This window comes from Pristis pectinata, chromosome 8 (assembly GCF_009764475.1).
Source record: "Pristis pectinata isolate sPriPec2 chromosome 8, sPriPec2.1.pri, whole genome shotgun sequence".
In the NCBI taxonomy this organism is placed as follows: domain Eukaryota; kingdom Metazoa; phylum Chordata; class Chondrichthyes; order Rhinopristiformes; family Pristidae; genus Pristis; species Pristis pectinata.
The window spans coordinates 79,042,239-79,063,275 of record NC_067412.1 but is presented as its reverse complement, the minus strand read 5'-3'; the positions used below and the strand labels follow the sequence as shown (position 1 = coordinate 79,063,275).

Here is a 21,037-nt window from a genome sequence, read left to right as displayed (position 1 = left end):
CCACATGGTAGGCTGGTCTGGAAGGTTAGGTTCCATGGAATCCAGGGAGAGCTACGTAGGTGGATTCAAAATTGGCGCAGATGTAGGAAGCAGAGGGTGGTGGTTGAAGGTTGTTTTTCAGAATGGAGGCCAGTAACTAGTGGTGTGCCACAGGGGTCGGTGTTTGGACCCTTGTTATTTGTTTTTTATATAAATGATTTAGATGCAAATGCACAAGGCTTGATCAGTAAGTTTGCAGATAACATGAAATTAGGAGGAGGTGTTGATAATAAAGAAGGTTATCGTAGATTACAGGCGGATCTTGATCAGTTAGGGAAGTGGGCGGAGGAGTGGCAAATGGATTTCAATACAGATAAGTGTGAGGTGATGTATTTTGGAAAGTCAAAGCAGCATAGGACTTAGGCTATGCATAGTAGAGCACCAGGGAGTGTAATGGAACAGAGGGATCTAGGAATACGTGCATAGTTTATTGAAAGTAGCGGCACAGGTAGACAGAGTGGTGAAAAGGGCATTTAGCATGCTGGCCTTCATCAGTCAGGGCACTGGGTATAGGAGTTGAGACATTATGTTGCAGTTGTATAAGTTGTTGGTGAGGCTATACTTGGAGTACTGTGTACAGTTTTGGTCACCGTGTTATAGGAAAGATGTGGTTAAACTGTAAAGAATGCAGAAAAGATTTATAAGGATGTTGCCAGGATGAGAGGGTCTGGTTTATAGGGAGAGCTTTGCCAGGCTAGGTCTTTATTCCTTGGAACGTAGGAGAATGAGAGGACACCTTACAGAGGTTTATAAAATCATGAGGAGCATAGATAAGGTGGATGGTAGCAGTCCTTTCCCCAGGGTAGGGGTGTCCAACACCAGGGGGCATAGATTTAGATTTAGGGTGTGAAGGGAAAAATTTAAAAGGGGCTTGAGGAGCAACTTTTTCATGCAGAAGGTAGTGAGTACATGGTATGAGTTGCCAGAGGAAGTGGTTGAGACAGGTACAATAGTATCATTTAAGAAGCACATGGATAGGTTCATGGAGGGGCAGGGTTTAAAGGAATATGGGCTGAACGCAGGAAATTGGGACTAGCTGGGTGGACATCATGGTCGGCATGGACTCGTTGGGCCAAAGGGCCTGTATCCATGCTGTATGACTCCATGACTCTAAGTTCTGCGTGTAGGATAAAGGGATAGAGATTCAAACTAGCAAAGGGCAAATTTAGGATTGGGAAGTTTATCACAGAATGTGTTTAATGCATGGAATGAGCTTATGGATAGTGTTGGGAGCAAAAACTTTGGAATCATGAGTCTGAATGCAGTTGCATAGAATCATAGAGTTCAGTAAATATGGCCACTGAAACATGCACGATATTCATAGAGCCATAGAGTAGTAAAGTACAGAAATGAGCCCTTCAGTCCACCATGTCCATGCCAACCTTTTTGCCCATCTATACTTATCCCATTTGCCTGCATTAGGTCTGTATCCTTCCATGCCTTCCTATTAAAGTGCCTGTCTAAATGTCTCTTAAACATAGTAATTCTATCTGATTCCTCAGCAGTGAATTCCAGACAGCAACCACTTTCTGTGTAAAACAACTTTCCTCTCAAATCCCATTTAAAACTCTTTCCTCTCACCTTAAACCTATGCCCACTTGTTTTAATATCCTACCAAGGGAAGAAGATTCTATCTATTGTATATTTGCTCTTATAATTTTATATACCTCTATCAGGTCACCACTCAGCCACCTTCGCTCCGGGGAAAACAAGCCCAGCTTACCCAATCTCTCCCCAGAACTAACATCTTCCAACTCCAGCAACGTCCTGGTGGATCTCCTCTGCACTCTCTACCAATCTGTATATGTTATGCCCTGACCTTCGAAGGCAAGCATGCCAGATGCCTTCTTCACCACCCCATCTACTATTGTTGCTACTTTCAGGGAACTATGGACTTGAACCCCAAGGTTGCTCTGTTCATCTATTCCTTAGTGCCCGACCATTCACTGTATTTGTCCCAGCCCTATTTGACTTCCCAAGATACATCACCTTGCACTTGTTGGGATTAAATTCCATTTTCTAATGCTCCAACTAACTTTCCATCTGATCTATATCACGCTGTAACCTCAGGCAGTTTTCCTTGCTATCTGTATCACCACCAACTTTCATGTCATTCACAAACTTACTAATCCTACCCCCTACATTCACATCCAAGTCATTAATATATATCACAAATAACTAGTGTCCAGTGCCAATCCCTGCCGTGCACCACTGATCACAGATTTCCAATCAGAAAAGCATCCTTCCATCACTACTCTCTGCTTCCTATTACCAAGCCAATTTTGGATCCAATTAACCAGCACACCTTGCCATTCTGGACCAGACTATCTTGCGGGACTTTGTCAAGAGCCTTACTAAAGTCCAGTAGATAAAATCTACTGCCCTGTCTTCATCAATCTTCTTAGTGACCTCCTCAAAAAACTCAAATCAAATTCGTGATACTGGATATTCTCCTGTACAAAGCCATGTTAACTATCGCTGGTCAGCCCCTGCCTTTACAAATGTACATCAATCCTACCCATTAGGATTTTCTCCGGTAATTTCGAACAATCGATGGTGGCTAGAGTGGTGAAGAAGGCATGTAGTTACCTCATTTATCCCCGCTGCTCTTCTTAAATAAAGGAACAACATTAGCTATCCTCCAGTCAGTGCCCCAGTTATCTCCTCCCTTGTTTCCCATAGTAACCTGATCTTATCCAGTCCTGGGGATTTATAAGCCTTTATGTGCCCCATGGCATCTAACATTTTCTCCCTCATAATACTGACCTGTTCCAGATTGCCCACACCCCCCCCTCCCTGAACTTACTATCTTCCACGTCCTTCTCCTTGGTGAATATAGACAAGAAGTATTCATTTAGAACCTTACCCACATTACCTAGCTTCACACATAGATTACCCCTTTGGTACCTAAGGGAACCCGCTCTTTCCCTGGCTACCCTCCTATTCTTTTTAACCTTACTTGCCAAGGATATTTCATGACCCCTTTCTGCCCTCAAATTTCTTTCTTAACTTCTCTCTTACACACTCCATATTCCTCAAGAGACTCCCTCGATTCCAGATACCTATACCTGCCATATGCTTCTTTTATTTTCCTGATTAAACTTTCAACATCCTTCATCATCCAAAGCTCCCTAATCTTGCCATCTTTGCGTTTCACCCTTAACAGAACATGCTGGCTCTGAACTCTTACAAGCTCTCTTTTAAAAGGCCCTCATTTGTCAGCTGTCATTTTACCCACAAGTATCGATTCCCAATCTACTTTTGCCAGGTCCTCTCTTATGCTATCGAAATTGCTATGTGCAGTTGATAAACTGATATATGCTATCAGCCTTTCCCCAAATTCAAGACCTCAACTTGAGGAACAACCTTGTCCCTTTCTATAACTACCTTGAACTTTGCTGAATTATGGTCACTGTTCCTAAAGTCAATTTTACGTTCCCACTGACACTTCTACCAACTACCCAGTTTCATTTCCTGAATTAAAGTTGAGTAATGCCCTGTCTCAACAGTTGTCTTAGATGAACCTAACAAATTCCACTCCAACTATGTGCCTTGCACGAAGGTAATCCAGGTTAATAGTGGGAAAGTTAATTTCCCTACCATTATAACCCTGTTGCTCTTACACCTTTCTTGTGATGAATATGAATAATTCTGTTTCTTTTAAATCAGGTTTGATTTAAATAAAACTGTCACTTCAAAAGGTATTTTTGACATAATAGAAGCAGCTCTTCAAGCTAATAGAGCTACTTTAGACACTTCAAGTCATGGTCTTTGTGACTGCAGATAACAGTTATGTGATTTATTCCACCCTGATAATTACAGTCCTACTGACTTACTTCACCATTATGAGAGTTGCTCTTATTGTGTCGACATGAGCTGTTTGGTTTATTTGACATAAAATTGACCAGCGCATCCTGAATCACTGGATCTGGATCCAATGCTTCATGGCTTTAAAATCAAAGTAACATTATTAAGGAAAGGAAATTTTAGTGGTTGTAAATATCAAGACATAATAAATCATAAAAATGTAAATTGTTATGCAGAGTAATCATCTAACAAAAGCTCCAACATCCTTCTCTGATAAATTCCATTAGATATCAGATATTGCCTAGGATGCAACCAATCCTTTATCCCTCTCCCTGTCAGACCCTGATTGTATTTAGTTCCCTGAACTAGCTCTACTCTGCTCAATAACAAGCCTATTTCCAGCAACTCTACCCCAACTGGTAGTCATTCTCATACAAGGTCTTCCTGTCCTAGTGGTATGATCTTTAAAACCGACCAAAGGGCAGGAATAACTCAGAACCACACATCACAGTGCCAGGATTTTCAATGCAGCATTGTGTGAGCAAAATTAACAAATATAGAAACCAAGCAGAAAGGAGAGAGAATCTCTGTCAACATAAGGAATAAGTAAAAAAGCTGTTTAACATTACAAAAGCGAGAAATTTGACTTTTGCTTTAGATGTGGGCGAGAATTTTGTCTCCCATTTGTACTTATCCTTGCATATTCAGTTAAGTCATTGGGGAAGAACACACAGTAGTGAGTACAATTGATAACATCTGTGAGGCAAAAGTGTAAGTCGATGTTTCGGGTCAAGACCTTGCATCAGGACTGAGAGGGAAAGGGAAAGATTGCCAGTATCCATCCCTTGGCACTTTCCCCTGCAATTGTAGGAAGCGTAACACCTGTTCCCTCACCTCTCCCCTCAGCACCATCCAGGCACCTAAACAGTCCTTCCAAGTGAGGCAGGGGTTCACCTGCACCTCTTCCAACCTGGTCTATTGCATTCGGTGCTCACAATGTGGCCTCCACCACATTGGTGAAACCAAGCGTAGACCAGGTGACTAGTTTGTGGAGTACTTGTTTTCTTCTTCAACGGTCAATTGAGCTTCCAGTTCCATGTCATTTTAACTCTCCTCACTCCCACACTGACCTGTCTGTCTTTGGCCTTCTCCATTGCTATGGAAAGGCCAAATGCAAATTGGAAGAACAACATCTCATATTCCTCTTGGATAGTTTAAAACCCAATGGTATGAACTTTGAATTTTCCAGTTTCAGGTTGCCCACACCCCTGTTGTTCTCCTCTCCCTGTTGTTCTCTCTCCAGCCGGTCTTCTTCTCCCTCTGTTCAGCTTTTCCATCCACTAGTCCCACCCAGTTCCATTTGCCCATCACCCTCTCCCCATCTCATTCCACATCATCAACCAGCCTCTATCCCACCTCCATCGCATTTCTATATCCTGGCAATCTTTCCTCTTTCCTTTGGGTCCTGGTGCAGGGTCTTGATCTGAAGATGCTGCTTGACCTGCTGTGTTCTTCCAGCGTTCTGCTTTTTATTCCATATCCCAGCATTTGCAGTCTTTTTCCTTCTGAGTACAACTGATGGCTGATTCTCGTACAGATATCAAGCATGAGCAACGAACAGTCTATCAACTTAAGGAGCAATAAGAACTCTACAGACTGATGTTCTCAATCTTCTTTACCAGTCTTTACTGTTTACTACCTCAACAAGTGTGACAATTGAATTGCAGCAGTTTACTTCCATGTTCTGCGCTAAGATCTCAGAAGTGAACCACGTTATCTGATGGAGTGACCGATGGAGCTTGGTAGATGTTAATCTCTATGTCTGTGCTTTACTATCAGGATTACATGTGAAGAATCACCACTTTAGTGATCTGGCCAGGGGTGAATGACAGTTTCAAAATCTTACACTAAAACATTGGACACAATCATGCATGTTATTTTATGTGGAAATCACACACAAAAGACACAATGCATGGGTTAGATTGGAATAGTGATCATTTCCAAGTTGGTTAGCACTAATCAAGAAATTGGGCTTGATACTGACGTGTAATTCCCATGAATGCAGTTGATGTTTGCTGTGTGTGAGTCATACTGCTAATGACATCATCACATGCATGTGGTCGTTTCCACTCTTACCAAGCTAAATTAATGTGTTGAGCTATAACCAATGACCTTTGATACTAAAATCATGGAGCAAATCCCCTCAGTAAAGAGACATGAATTAAAGGATCCCTTATGTGACATAATAGTTTAAATCACAGCCTATGCCATTTTTTCATCACCCAGAAGCATCACTGTGCATTCCCTTGATTCCCTTGATAATCACAGCATTCATCTCCTGTGCTTCTCAGTGTAAAATGCTGCCATGACTGCTGGACTAATCAGTCCATTCCTTGTAGTGGCACAGGATCACTCATGGCAAGCGACTTGGATTGTGTTGGGAGGTAGCCGCACATGTTGGTGATTGCAGCTTTCCCCTGCAATCTCTCCACAACAGTCTTTGCTGCAGCTGCCTTGGAGAGGGGTTCTTTATGGTCTAATCACCTTCCCAGTGGCTAATGCGACCATGACGTGGCTGGCATGATACCTACAGACAGCTCCTGCTGGGAACTGCATAGGTTCCTTTTTTCACACATGAATCAGTGTACAAAATGCCATCGCGCTACTTTCAACTTATTTTTGCTCAGTTTGGTGAATTTTATCAGATGATCCAGCTGGGCATTAACATTATACACAGGCATGTTTAGCACAATAAGAAAGGACAAATTCCAGTTTTTAGGCATGTGCATTCAATGGAGGAAAAAAAGGTTAAGCACAATGTATCTTTATCATCTTGTGTTGCTTTTGGCTTCAAAGTTCTGTCTGTCCATGATTTCTAAATCAGAAAGAAAAGGTTTAGCCCTGTTCTGGCATCTGGACCATCAAAAGAGTCCTGTCTCTTCAAGTGACACAGATCATCATCCAGTCCTGAATGTTTTCCATTGCAGCTGGCAGCACAAGAAAACCTACTTAGCTCAGGGCTATTAAAAATAAAAGTCCTGCAGTACTGCCCTGTAGCACTGCTAAGTAACTGACTGACACATTTGGAGGCTATTGATCTATCAGTCGGGTCTCTTGGAATTCAATAAAGACAGTATCTTGTCTGTTAAGAGCCTAAGGTCATGAGCAAAAATGACATAGGTTCGGTGTTGCTGTGCAGTAAAAAGCTGAACCATTTTGTTCTGCTTCATGAATGGCTTACATTTGAGAGGCTGTTTTGCCAAGAAAGAGCACTGAGGTCACTGCATTTAAAACGAGTGCTGCATGGTGAGTAAGTGCCCTCTCTGTCCATTGTGACTTGTTCAAAATGGAAGGACACCTAAAACTCAACGTAATGCTAACACTTATCTGAACACAGAATGCATTGCAAAAATTCTGTCACAGTGATTTTGCAAAAGGAAAACAGAATTTAATTTTGCTTCCAGTGTTATAGTATGTAAACCTTTATCATATCCATATAATATTGAAGAAATAGGAATTAAAATTGTTCCTATTCAAATAATTATTTCCTCAAGTTGGTTCCCTTCTGTAAACAGCATTAAGAAATAAAGGAACACAACAGCAAATTTCCCAATTTTTCAATATAGATGCTACTAACTTGTAGATTGCAAATAATTAACATGATATCTATCTCAAGGGATTAACAAATGCGGTATAATTACTGTAAAGTTGAAAGGTAATCAATAACTAATTTATCTTTCACTAAGCCTCTTTGAAATAGGGAGAAGATTTAATTTTTTGAACTGAGGTACACTAAACAGTTCACAGTGCACCAATGCATTAGTTGGTAGGTGGATGTTGCTAATTTTGTGGGAGTGAACAGGCAGTTGGGATAGGTTGTTAGTCGTGGGATAGGGTTGGTGATCAGCAGCGGGCAGTTGATAAATCGGCAGATGTCCAGTCAGCAGATCAGTGAGTGGGGATGTTTGGGACAGATCAGCAGGAAGGTGGGTGGCAGAGGGTGATCGAGGGTCATGAGCCACATGTCACTCTTAGGGTGGGGTGGGAAGGGTGGAGCTGGACTGAGCCGCATGGTATTTGCTCAGTGGGACTCCTTGAAGTACCACTGAAGCAAACCTCACAAGCCTTGTGAGGGCCTGGACCTGCATGAAAGGCTGGTTGATGGCAATGACCACTCATCAATGACAAGTGTCCCAGAAGTGACTTCCAGGCATGCATCACATGCCACAGGAAACTGCTGCAAATGACTCGGCTCCTGTATTTATTGGTCAGTCAGATGCACCAAGGGTCTGCAACAAACATTGCAGACCCCCAATTCTCTGTTATTTTTTATTTTTCACATAAAGCGTGTAAAGGAGGTACTCTAGGGTCCAGTTTATTGGTTGCTTTTTCTCTCTCTTTCTCAGTCAGTATGTTATCAATGCAAGATGTACCTTCTGTGAGGTGCATTAGCCTTCATCAATGTTTCTTCTCCCAGAGCTGAGACCTTTCATTCAAGGTATCATAGGGTGGATGAATAATATCACTGAGTTGACAGCTGAAGCTCTCTAACTACCAGATAGGTTACTAATAAGTTTTTAGGAACAAGATGTTTAGTAAGACTTTTTTTAAACAGGGAACAGTGATTTTTGAGTCCCTGTTTTAGAATCCATATTGGCCCTCACTTCAATAAGACTGGTGAGCTATGCCTACCCACTGCACTTTCTCATGTAACTTGTTGACTAGGAACAAATAAATGTCGGGCCACAGTGGTACTGGCAGCAGCACTTGGGTGTCTCCACCTTCTTAGACAGTTCCTTGGGAACAAGGATGACTTGCCTCTGGTGCAATTTTGTGGGTTCTGAGGTGACTGAGGAGACCAATGTTGGGATCATAGACTCTTCCACAGATACGTGTGAGGTGGTGTGCTTCTTCTGCCAGCTGCACGGGCTTCTGTGAGCACCCAGAGCATAAGGTTCTCAGTACCATCCTCCACTTTCAGCAGTCATGGGCCAGGGATTCCCAGGAGTCAGTAAGGATGTTGAATTCTTTGAAGGAGGGTTTAAGCACATCCTTGCCTTCCTATATGCTTCTAAGACCAAGTGCACTCGGGGGTATACATTTCTTGTTTTGGAAGGTGATCAGGGCACACACTGCTGACCTATTGATGGACTGACACCCAGGGCAACAATACTGCTTCCACAACTAGCTCAGCATTCTTTTAGGAAATCCTACTTATTTCATGGCAACCTCCAGCTGGCCCTTTAAGAAATGATGTTTCAACAGCAATTAGAAAGACTTGGGAGTATCAGGCCCAACAAAGTAACTATTGCCTAGAATTTCTAGTGCAGCATGGTGCAAAAAAAATTCAATGACAGATTTTTTATAACTGAAAATGTGCTGGCTAGTCCTTCTTTCTTGAGGCTGGCTTGGGAACTCCTTGGGCCTATGCTTTAATGAGGAGAGTAGGGATTTGGTGTTTGGGGAGTCAGGCAAAGGGGGTGGGCCAGTAGTTAGTTGGGGATGGGTGGGGAAGAGTGGAATCCTCTCTGTGGCAGGGTACCAGGGAAGACTGGCTGTGAGCTTGGTAAGAGATGGAGGGAGGAAGAATCAGCAGTTCACAAAGGGATCAGGGGTGGGAAATCCAGCACTTTTAGTTGGGGGACCAGGGGAGGGATAAGAGGGAAGAAAAGAGAGAGAGAGAGAGAGAGATAAAAAAAATTGAGGAGTAGGGTGAGCCTCAGATTGCATGGGGAGTGGTCGGGATATGGGCTAGAAATTGGGTACATTGTTGGTGCAGTGCAGTTGGTGTGGGTGAAGGGGTGGTGAGGTGCACAAGGATATAGGTAAGCAGTCTCCTACCCTACAGGCACTCCAGGCTTTTGTTGTGGGATTAAGAGCATGTTGTCCATGCAGTGCTCAATAATAGGTAACCCAAGAATAATATGCTCCATAATGAGTGTTGTGTGGGGAATGACATCACCCACATATCCAGATGTAGAAATCACATGGGAATCACAAGAGTGTCAGATGTTGGGAAATGGCTGATTCAGGTTCCCAACTGCCACAGTGTGATCGGGAAACAGATGCAATTATGATCCACTTCAAGTGAAAACAGTTTTCAATCACATACTGCTGAAAAAAATCCAGTCCTGTGTGGGCTTGGTGTAAGGGTACAAATTGAACAATTTTCTTCTTCTAAATCCTGAGGAGCAATTGTAATATATAACATTTCTACTTATTTATTAAAAATATAAGTACTAAGATTAAAGTTAAGTCCTCCAAAGGTAGAAGACAACCTCACAAATCCCATATTTTCTTATTCAAAATGCATCTGCTTATCCTTGAGTCTAATTGGCCATTTCATGTAATTGATGATATTTAACCTGCAGCCTAGCTGACTAATCCGGCCCCTACCCTGGTCATTTGCATCCCAGGCGGCCTAGCTCTTGGTGCCTCCCATATCCAGAAAAAGCAGATCTGATGAAAGATTTATGAGGACTTTTACGAAGTCTCAGGCAGCACTGTGGGTTTTGCCCGTCAATTCCTGCTGAGAGATTTATGATGATCTTTAGAAGACACAGGCATCACTGTGGGTTTTGACAACCAGCTCCCACTCTCAGTAATGCTGTTCTCCTTTTTCAGTCAAGGCCTGTCAGAGATTCACAAGACGGAACCCAAATGAGAGAAGAGTTGCTAAGACGGTGTGCTCCTCATAGTCCATAGCACTGTTTGAAACTTTGGTTTTAAATTCATGAAAATCCACTTTGAGTTACATAACTACAAGTCTGACAAGTTGTATTTGTTAAATAAAACAGAATCAATGCTGTTTTCTTACTACTGCTAGATTTTGGCAGTGTAGGACTAAATCCCACATTCTCTTTCTCAAGCATCGCTGAGTTAAATCAATAAAGATTTTCAGTGCAAGCATGAGGGATAATACTGCTGATTAATAAGATTAATGTGAAGTTATTCTGAACTACCATTGCATATTTGGTGGACATTGCATACAATCACTGGATATTCCAATAGCCCACAAATTTCATGTTGGATTCCACTGCATTGGAAGAAAGGTCCACTGAGAGCAGGAAACCTCATTCATCATTTTCTGCATTGAAATATGGAATTCTCCATTGTATAAGGTGATGTTGTTGGCAAACTTTCCGCATATGGGTCTCATGGGTCAGGTTTCCCAACCTCCAACTACTGTACCACCGGCCTTATTGCCTTATCAAATTACCAACCTGAGGCTTCTACAATGGAACTTGTGTGAGACCTCACCAAATGACACCTGACCTTACTCCTGTCCTGGCTGCAAGCCGTTCTTACCCACTGACTTACCATTTGCTGGTCCAGCCTCTACGCTCTCTAATAAAGTACATGCAGTGGTAGCATCTAAGGCTATGGCTGCGAATGATATATAACTAGTCAATCTGTGTTTTTATCAATGTTATCTTCTTATTTTTCCTCCACTTCCTGGCTAGTTTACAGCTCTCGTACAGAGCTGTGTAGAGAAAAAGGGGCAAGGGGAAGATTATGCGGGTGAAAGAAGGAGGTGCATGCCTAGATCATCAAGCAGAACAAGAACGATGAAGATGCAGTCATCATTAATGGCTCAGGTTTGTTGCCGGCCACAGCCCCAGCAATGACCATTCAAGTCATGCCAACAACTTTCTCTTGGGGGTTAGGTGATATAGGTACACCTGTCCTCTCCAGTTGGATTCAGTTGCTTCAGATTTTGTGCCACCTTGTCCTTCAGGAGAGAGTGAGGCATGTCAGTAATTGTCATGCTATGTGTTTGGCAGACATGCCTGTCATGGTTGATTAGCTAACAGGAAATGTCTGCTTTGATTTGTAGGTGTGAGCCTTTCAGCAGTGTTAAATTCCTAATGGTGCGGTGGAGCAAATTAATTTCACATATGCCCTGATTTAGTGATTATTGGCAGGTGAATGATGGGCTGTGGTGAACTGAGCACCTCCTGATGTAATTATGAGAATATGGCTTTGAAGATGTGATCACTCACTTTGAATGTTCATTTTTGTAGCACCGCATTTAGGTCCCTGGGGCTTGAGTGTTGGCATAGGCCTCTAATACCTTCTGCTCCTGTTGCCTTTTGATCCCATGTTTGGATGGTCTTCTGGCCCCTAAAGATGCAGGACCTCTCTCACTTTGAACCCTCCCTCATTTACATTTCCAATGCAGCATCCAAACATCTTAGACTGCACTGTAGCCCAAACTTTGCAATTTTTCTTTGTATTTCAGATGATACAGTTGTATCCAGCCACCTGTTCCAGCACAATGTGCCTTCCTCTGCATACAATGGCTAACTAAAGCTAAAGGTTCATGGCACTGAGCCCCAGTTAATGAGTCAGTCAATCAACCGCACAGTTAGTGTTGCCTGAGCACTGAGATCACAGGAAGGACTAACTCGCATGAAATTATTGTGTTGACTTCATTTCATTCAATGTGCAGAGGTTAATTTTATAGCACGAGCCCTAAGTCCCCACAAATTTGTTCCTACAGGTGCGGTAGCCCTTGTGTTCCCACTTATCATGCTCCAGCAGCTGTCTCCACCTTCACCCTCCCCTCCCCTCACCTGGCTCCCTCTGCCTTTTTCTATTGCCTACCTCCTCCTGTCATCCACCTGCCTCTGTCTCCCAACTCCACCCCTCTCCTACCTGGCTCAATCTGCCCGTCATCCTTCACCCATCCTCAGTCCACCAATCACCTACCAGCCCTTGTCACGTTACTCCACCTCTCGTCTTTATACTGACTCTCTTCCCTCTCCATACTTAGTCCTGATGCAGGGCTATGACCCGAAATGTGGATATTTCTTCCCCTTACACCCCACCCCCCACACACAGATTCTGCATGACCCGCTGAGTTCCTCTGGCAGGTTGTTTGTTGCTTCAGATTCCAACATCTGCAGTCTCTGCTGCCCCCAAAGTATAGTTACAAATTAGCACCTAGAGCAATGTGAGATAGACTGTTATCCTTCCTCCATGATACAATGAGACAAGGTAAATTGTATGAAACACCAACCATTTCACCAAGGTCATATTCTTCCATTATCCAACTCCAGATATGGTTTGGTAACTAACCCGTGAGTAATTACATCACTGCCTGCCCTTGCCTGTATACATTTTCCAGCAGGGGGATCTTTAGACTTATCAAGATTAGGCTGATTTTCCTTCTCTAATCTAGGGTACCGAGGCCAAGAAAACTGCAACTCTAGCACTAACTGGGAGTGACTGAGTGGCTGTTTGGCTAAGTAGTTACACTCTATATCAGGCAACGCCTTTACCCAATCTGCGTCAGAGATGCTAAAAATAAAGTCTGTTTCATTTGAAAGGAGTCATTAGGCAACATCTTAATTGTAAGCCTCATTATTACTCATCAATCATGCTTCAGTATCAAACCAATTTTGTTTTAGCTTTGTATTCTGACAAACAGCTCTGATAATTTACATTTTCCAGCTTGCAGAGGCATTTTGAAGTTCAGCACATCCATTGTGTTCATTTGGACATAGCTTATGTTTTATTTTTAAAGTTTTTTGAAACCTTTCTATGTTCTCTGATATAAGAAACTGCATATGAATATTTGATGCTGCAGCCATGTTTGCTGTGAATTGACATTGATGTATGGTGATTTGATTACTTCAGCTGAAGAGTCTCCCTTAGTACCATTGGGAAATCACCAGAACTTAAGGTTACTGAAGGGCAGCTTGCTTTGATTTTTTTTTGTATTTAATCAGAATATGTTCTCTTTGTTGTCTCCTGTTGTTATTTTTTTGCCCTCTGGTCTCTCCTTTTCTCATGTGAAGGTACTGACTATAGATGTGGTTAGGAGCTAGCTTGCCGCAGTGCCATAGTAGCCATTCTTTATTCGCAGGGCTCTTTTATTATCGAGCCCCCTGTAGCAGAGCCTAATGCTGTCCCAACTGAAAAAGTGCATTAATCCAATTTTTAGAAGGGGTAATTGAATGGCCATGTGAAGCAGGAACACTAGTTTCTTGTTTCCCCTCATCAGGCTGAGATTGGTGCCAACCTATCATTTTCCCTCAACCATTAAATTGTCTCTCCCTAATTCACTCATGGCCTTGAAGTTGACATGAACAGACAATTGAGCTATTTGGGAGAAGTGGATAGATTATATGTGAACTGTAATCACAGAACTATGTGCCTGTGATACTGCTGCAAGTAAGATTTTCATTGCACCTGTGTGTACATGTACTTGTGCTTATGAAAATAAACTCGACTTTGACTTTGGTTTTGAGAGCATTCAATAGTCCTATGCGATAAGACTGAGTTTGTCCAGATAATTTGTTTGGCAAGAGATGAACATCTCACCTATGATTCCACAGCACCCATTGAGACTGATGATTTTTTCAGGTAGCAGAAAAATACCCTCGGAAGCTAAATAACTAAGGAGGACACAAATAGCACCAGAGTCTTTGCACACAGTCCTTCTCAATAGGTACAGAAAGGAAGCAGTTAAGCTGCTGTGCCTTCCACACCTGAAGATGCTAATGACTCCAATTCTCCAAACACAAAGATGAGGAACAGTCACCTGGGGAACAACCAATAGTAATTGTGGAATTGTATCTTAGCAAATCAGCAAAAAAAACCAAAATATTGTCCAGTGGTCTGGGCTGCAATGACTGTGGTAATGTGTTGTGATTATAATTAAAAGTTTAAACATCTCTGGATTCATTGAATGACTTAGAAGAGTAAATAATGCAGAGTTTGGATATTAAAACTTTAAAAATATAAATATTTCAGGAAAGGAAAAGGGCTGTTGTCTTATTACATTTCAACACCATCTCCCCAATGTCTTGCTACATCCATTAATTTCTTTGCTCACAAGAAACCATACAAGTGTCAGCACTGTAGAACACTACCAAACACAAGTTGTGTTTCAGTATTTACTAGCATGTTAGTATTTACCAGACTGCTACCATCATGACTGCACTCACTATTAATGGAAGTGGCCTGGCCTCTGTATTGCTACAAGAACAAGAATCCTCACCTATAACGTGGAGTGGCCAAATTTATCCTAAGAAGTGGCAAAGCTCACAATGGAAGTGAGGCTTGGGGAGGCGGAGTAGTAGGACTTGGAAAGGAGGCTCTGGGATGGAAAAACCAAAAGCAGAATTGGGAAAATAAAGGGGATAATAGGAGGCAGGTAAGAGCTGGGAGAGATGTCTTAGGACTGGGGGAGGACAACTACCAACTTAATGATGTGGGAAAGAATGGACTGCATTAAGTGATGTGGGAAGCCTTGAGAAGCACAGTTGCATGTGCTGAACACACCACATGTGATATATTAACATTGAAATCTGCTTCTGAATTCTCAGGAGGTGAGTTTAGCACAAATGACAGAAGAAAAGTCTCTGTGAGTTTTGCCCCAGTGCGAGAGCTAGAAAGGCAAATATGTAGGAGAGAGAAACTTGCTGGAGAAATGAGTGTTTGATAGGCTAGTTCCTGTAACTGGTCAGGTTTTGCTAGAATGAGAAACTAAATTTTGTTTCTTATATTAATTTATACTGTCTGATTCAAGAGTTTTTCTTCAACTCTGATCCACTTTAGGTAAATAGGTTTTTCTCTCTTTTCCATTTTATTCCTATTATGCTCCCTATTAGTTGAACTGCCAATAAGTGAACATTTTCTGTTTCCAGCTACATTTTAACTATTCACTGGCATTCGATCAGGGTGAAAAGCGGAGAGTTGTCAAGATCAGTCCCACCCACAGATGGACCCATTCCTTCAGTCAACTGCGGAAGAGCATTAATGGGAGTGCACAACAATATATTATTCAAAATAAGACATACCAGCTAGCAAACAAATGATAGCAGGAGAAATGATAATGGGAACATATAGAAAGTCTTAATAAATAGAAATAAAAACTTTTGTTAGTTTCAGTTTTTTAGCATTTTCAAAATATATGCAACCCTTTCCTGGTTTTGCATCTCAATCTGTGATGAATTTGTGCAGTGGCTGTGAATGTACATAACAGTCCTTGTAACTTAGTTTTGGTGCCCTCTGGTGGAATATTTTAAAATAACTATTTCCTTTAAATTCACTAAATTTAATAAGTTTTAACAAGTTTAATAAATTGTAATAAATTTGAGTTTTCAAGGATAAATGAAAGAGCCATAGTAAGGGTTCCAGCTGGATTATTTAATAAATAGAAAGTAAATTGATGATTTTTGACAATAATCTATGAATTCTATTGTGAAGGAATGTAAGACCCATGTTCAGAATGGGGTTTCCTTCACATGTACTGTCTACAAAGTTCCCATGAAAAAATAGTTTTCTATGTTTCAATGCAATTCTTAGTAGAAAGAGGCGATTGCTCAAATCTCGTTTAACCTGCATTTGACCCATGCCATAACCAGTCTGGGAATATTTTTTTTTCTTATTCATTCATTCATAGCACATGGATCCCAACAACTTAATGCTGACTAAGAATATATGTTGAGAATAAAATTTGTTACATTTCCCAGTATTGTCATTTTTTAAATTAAGTGCAAAGTTGGGGGAAAAATATGTGCAACAGTCCAGAAAATATCCCATGAATTTAAGTTCTGACTAAGGATAATGGGAACCATCTGTTACAAGAGAAGCATTATCAGAATCGACCCAGTGTTCTGGATGTAGAGGGAAGAATAAGGCCATGCCTCACAGCCACCATAGCGTATCCTGAGGCCCCGCCCCTTCAATCCAGTGTCAACTCTGTTTCTCTTCTCATAGATGCAGCCTGACCTGCTGAGTATTTCCAACATTGTCTATTTTTATTTTAGATTTCCAGCATATGCAGTTTTGTTTTACTTTCAATTGATTGCTCATCCCCTGTACTTGAAAGGTTACAGTTAGCTTTTTTCTTGAAGTCCTGCCCTCTGTGGACTGAAGATGCTTACACAAAGTCACTTGGTAGGGCAAGGTGTTCCAGGATTTTAACACTGCATTGATGAAGAAACACCAATAAGACATCCAATTATGGATGGCTTGTCACTGCGGGGGGGGGGGGGCGCGGGGGTGGAAGCGGTTGGAGATTGAGGGAAATGGAGGTGATGATCTTCCCATCCACTATGTAAATAAGAATGAACGTTCATTGTACAGCACAATAATGAATACTTTTTATTTCAGATTCCCTTGGCAGTTCATCTCCTACCACCTCCTCTTCACTCCAACCATCTCCTGCTGTTTCAACTCACACACAGCAGTCAATGAATAGAGACCAATTTCCCTCAACTCAAGATTCTGGAACTGAAGCTGACTCCAGGAGAAGTGAATCAGACTCCACGCTCTCTGCTTCCATACCTTTGGATTATCTTATTTTATCCCAATGTGAGACCAAATCAATAGATACTGCCAGGTAAAAGATTTGAACAGACTCCACAAATTAAGTTGTTGCTATAGAAGGCTACTGATCACCAATGATTTCATTACAGACAAAGCTAACCCCTCTAGCCACAATCTTGTTTCAGATGATTATCAATCTTTCTCATTTCCTGTACATTCTCACTGTCTCACATATTTATTTCATAGAACATTATGCAGGCATGTTATTATTTACACTGATATAATTGCTGCCAGAATGTCATTTAATACCACCAGCAGAATATTTCTTCTAATTTCCTCCTCATCTCCTATTAAGCTATTGGCTTTTGCTAGATATGGTTCTTCAGGCTTTGTAGTTTCCAATGTCTTAAGTAGTCTATGTATACAAAACCAAGTGGCGAATCATGGCATGAAATTTCTCTGTTGAGGATTTCATAACTCTAATGATTCCTTTTCTTGGGAATGTATTTTCCAGCAGAGCCTCCTGGATAGCAATTGTAAGTGAGAACCTTGACTGACTTATGCTTGCCCGAGCTCAAGGCAGTGTTGCTTTCCCAACAGCTTCGGCAGGAGTCAGTCACTTCAGTATCACTCTGAACAGAACCTGCCCTGATTCAGCTTGTAAAGCTTAGCATATCCATAAAGGCTGCGAGTCAAATGCAATCTTATCAAATTATTGATGGACAGGGTTTTGGTCAGTACTGACATTTTTTGAAATCTCAACCACGGAGTGTCAGTACTGAGTCTCTGATCATCAACCCTGATTACCAATGCACAACAACTAGATAAAAGTGCCTTTCCAATATACTTCTGTTCCTGTAGCTGCCAACCACTGGCTTTTTAAAAGAATAAGTGCAGAGGGAGCAGCAGGTTGATGAAGCAGGAAATAAAGGAACTGCTCTTCTCCAAGAAGCTTTGGCTCTCATTTCCCCTTCTGGCTGCCTCCTTACAGGTGAAAAACAAAGTGATAAAGTACTACATTAGGATAATAGGATCTAGGAAAGGGCCTTTCTGAAGTCTGGCAATAAAGTGCACTGACCCTGGTTCAGTTCCTGTTGTGAGTTGGCTGATCAGAGTGGCGCAGCAGTTCTGTCCGGCACAGTAATTGGCTTTAATGGTCTTGGCCTGAAAAAACAATGAAGGGCTTCCTGCCTTTGATCATTATCCAGTGAATTCCCCGTCCCCAACCCCCTACCATCTTGTGTAAAGAAGAAAATGGAAACTCACTGATATGAAGTGGACTTCTGGCTCCTGTTGTTGGGATTTCTTAATGTAAATCATTTTCTCATACAACACGATGTCCATCAAATCAAATCAGTCCTGATAGCATCTTGCAGGTGAATCTCTCAATTTAAGCTCATACATGATGACTAATGGCATGAAATTGAAGGCTCAGTAGATGTGGAATTTTACTTTAGTGCCATTCTTTTCAAGAGGAAGTAAGAGAAAATCGGGTATATGAAATAATAGGCACTACATAGCAGCTGTGGCTCAAAGATTGCACAAATGGCCAAGGTAATTGCAACTATAATTTTGATCTATTGTCTGGACCCATGTGAAACTTGGATTGTTAAAAGTATTTTGCATCATGATTCCCTCTTTTTGTGATACACATAAAAGTTACATGAAAGAATTTGATAAAGCCTTTTGATTTGAAGTGACATTACATGAAACAATATAATACATTGGAAACTATCTTCAGTCTCCAATAGCTACCTGGCACTTGTATCAACTTCTCTTATGGTTGTGGATTCAAACTTTATATTAGAACTTCTGCACAAAATTGAGCTGACAGTTCAGTAAGGTATGAAGTGCCTCATTATTCACTTAAAGAAGTGCAAACTTTACCTATGTTCTGGTCAAAATTTCTTTCCCAAATTGATTACTAATCTCTGATCTCACTATTGTTCATGACATCTTGGCATTTGCGAGATGGCTCCATTATAACAGTCACTACATTCACAATGCAACTTAGTATATTTGAAGTGTTTGAAGATATTTCTAAGAATCTTGATAATAAATGATACACTTTCTTTCTAAACCAGATAATTTTCCTTTTGCAGAAGCAACAGTTGTTCCCCATGTGATAAATCATTTGATCATTCCTTTGAGTTGACGGGATCAGAAGATGTTCAAGAGAATCTACAACCCAAGAGCAGCACTCCAACACAGTTGTCTTGCAATATACCACTGTACAAAAACGTGCAAGATTCGCAAATGGTCATTCTTCCCAGCCAAGATCACAGTGGACCTTCTTCAGCATCCTCATCCCCATTGTCAGTTTATTCATTCTCACAGATCTTTAACTTTGACAAAAACCACAATACTTTACCCTTTGGCGTAACAGGGATTCACCTTTTATCAAACACTCCACCTCCACGGCCACCAAAGCCAAACCAGTTAACTGACCGTGAAAAGACACACAAAGTGGTTCAGAATGGAGATGGCGCCTATGCTGTAAACCCAGCACCAGTACCCAAAAGAATCCCTCTTTCAAGTCTGGAGAAAACAAAATGTTGGAGAGGTAATATTACAAAACCAGATATTGTTGTAGAGCTTTTCATGATTCACATGTATAATGTTTATTTAATTTATTAATACCTGTTAATATTCCCAACTTTTCAGAGATAACCCAAAAAGGTTACCTTAGGCATGCTACAGATTTTAAAGTCCAGCATAGATTTATCTTGACTACTCTGAGATTCTCATGGCCAACTTTTCCTCATCTGCTGTCCATTGACAAAGGCTCTCTTTTCATGCTTTCTCATGGCATAGGAGGCTATTTGGCCCATCAAGTCTATGTTGGCTCTAAGAGCAATCCTATTCCCCACTTATTTCCCTATAATCTATTCTCTCACACATGCCTATTAACTCCCCCTTTGTAAAACACTAATGTTCTTTTCTTATTCTCCACTGACTCCACCTGGTTCATTGCTTCTGTTATCAATGACCAGCATTGTACTCTAGTTTCCACAATCGATCAATTTTAAAATATGTTCAGACCCTTCTGTGAAGCGTCTTGTGATATTTCTCTTTGTTAATAATGAAATATGGACACATGCTGTTAATATTAAAAAAGAGGAAAGGCCTACCGCGTCTTCATTTTTGGTTTCCAGTTTCCTTTCCCTTTCTCAAGAAAAAGATTGTTAGGATTTGGTTCCATAAGAAGGGGTAGGCACCCCCTTGTGTCCTCACCACCATTCAATAAGAGGGATATGGATCAAATGTGGGCAAGTAGGACTAGCATAGAAGGGCATTTTGATCGGCATGGATGAATTGGGCCAAAGGGCCTGTTTCTGTGCTGTATGACTGTATGACTCTATGCCTCTTTCCTACATTAAACCTATATGTCTTGATTCCCTCAATATACAAAAATCTATCAACCACTTTCTTGAACAAACTCAGCAATTGACCCTCCACAGTCCCCTTTGGAAGAGAATTCCAAACATTTTGGTGAAGAAATTTATTCTCTTCTCAAATGGCTGACCACTTAGACTCCAAACATCTCCCTGGGACTTCAGCAAAATGATTGTTCTTCATCTTTGAGCTGACAGGGTGACTATTAGCGGGATATTTAATTGAAGAGTTAGGTGGCTGAGGTGGAAGGGGAGCATCACAGCCATGTCTAATTCTGTTTAATTCTGTGCTTAACAGACAACATGATAATACCTACCAGACAATGAAATTCTCAGTACAACTGACAAGTGACCTCGGTATAAGAGACAATAATAAACCAATACCAATACCAAATTCACCCTCTTGTTTTTATTTTCTGACAAGGATGGAATGAAATAGCACTATGTTTTACTATAATGGAAACATGTTAATATATTTTGTATGAAATTGATGTATCAATTATTTTAACAAA

At 41.2% G+C, this 21,037-nt stretch overlaps 1 protein-coding gene across 3 annotated transcripts in view; it reads left to right on the top strand.

Annotated features, from left to right (window-relative positions):
* Positions 1-21,037, top strand: part of gab3 (GRB2 associated binding protein 3) — an 84,456-nt gene that overhangs the window by 48,310 nt on the left and 15,109 nt on the right. For all 3 annotated transcript variants that reach the window (XM_052021112.1, XM_052021114.1, XM_052021113.1), the window contains 2 exons: positions 16,975-17,203; positions 19,233-19,693. In XM_052021112.1, coding sequence (XP_051877072.1) covers positions 16,975-17,203; positions 19,233-19,693 — 690 coding nt within the window. The remainder of the gene's footprint in view (positions 1-16,974; positions 17,204-19,232; positions 19,694-21,037) is intronic.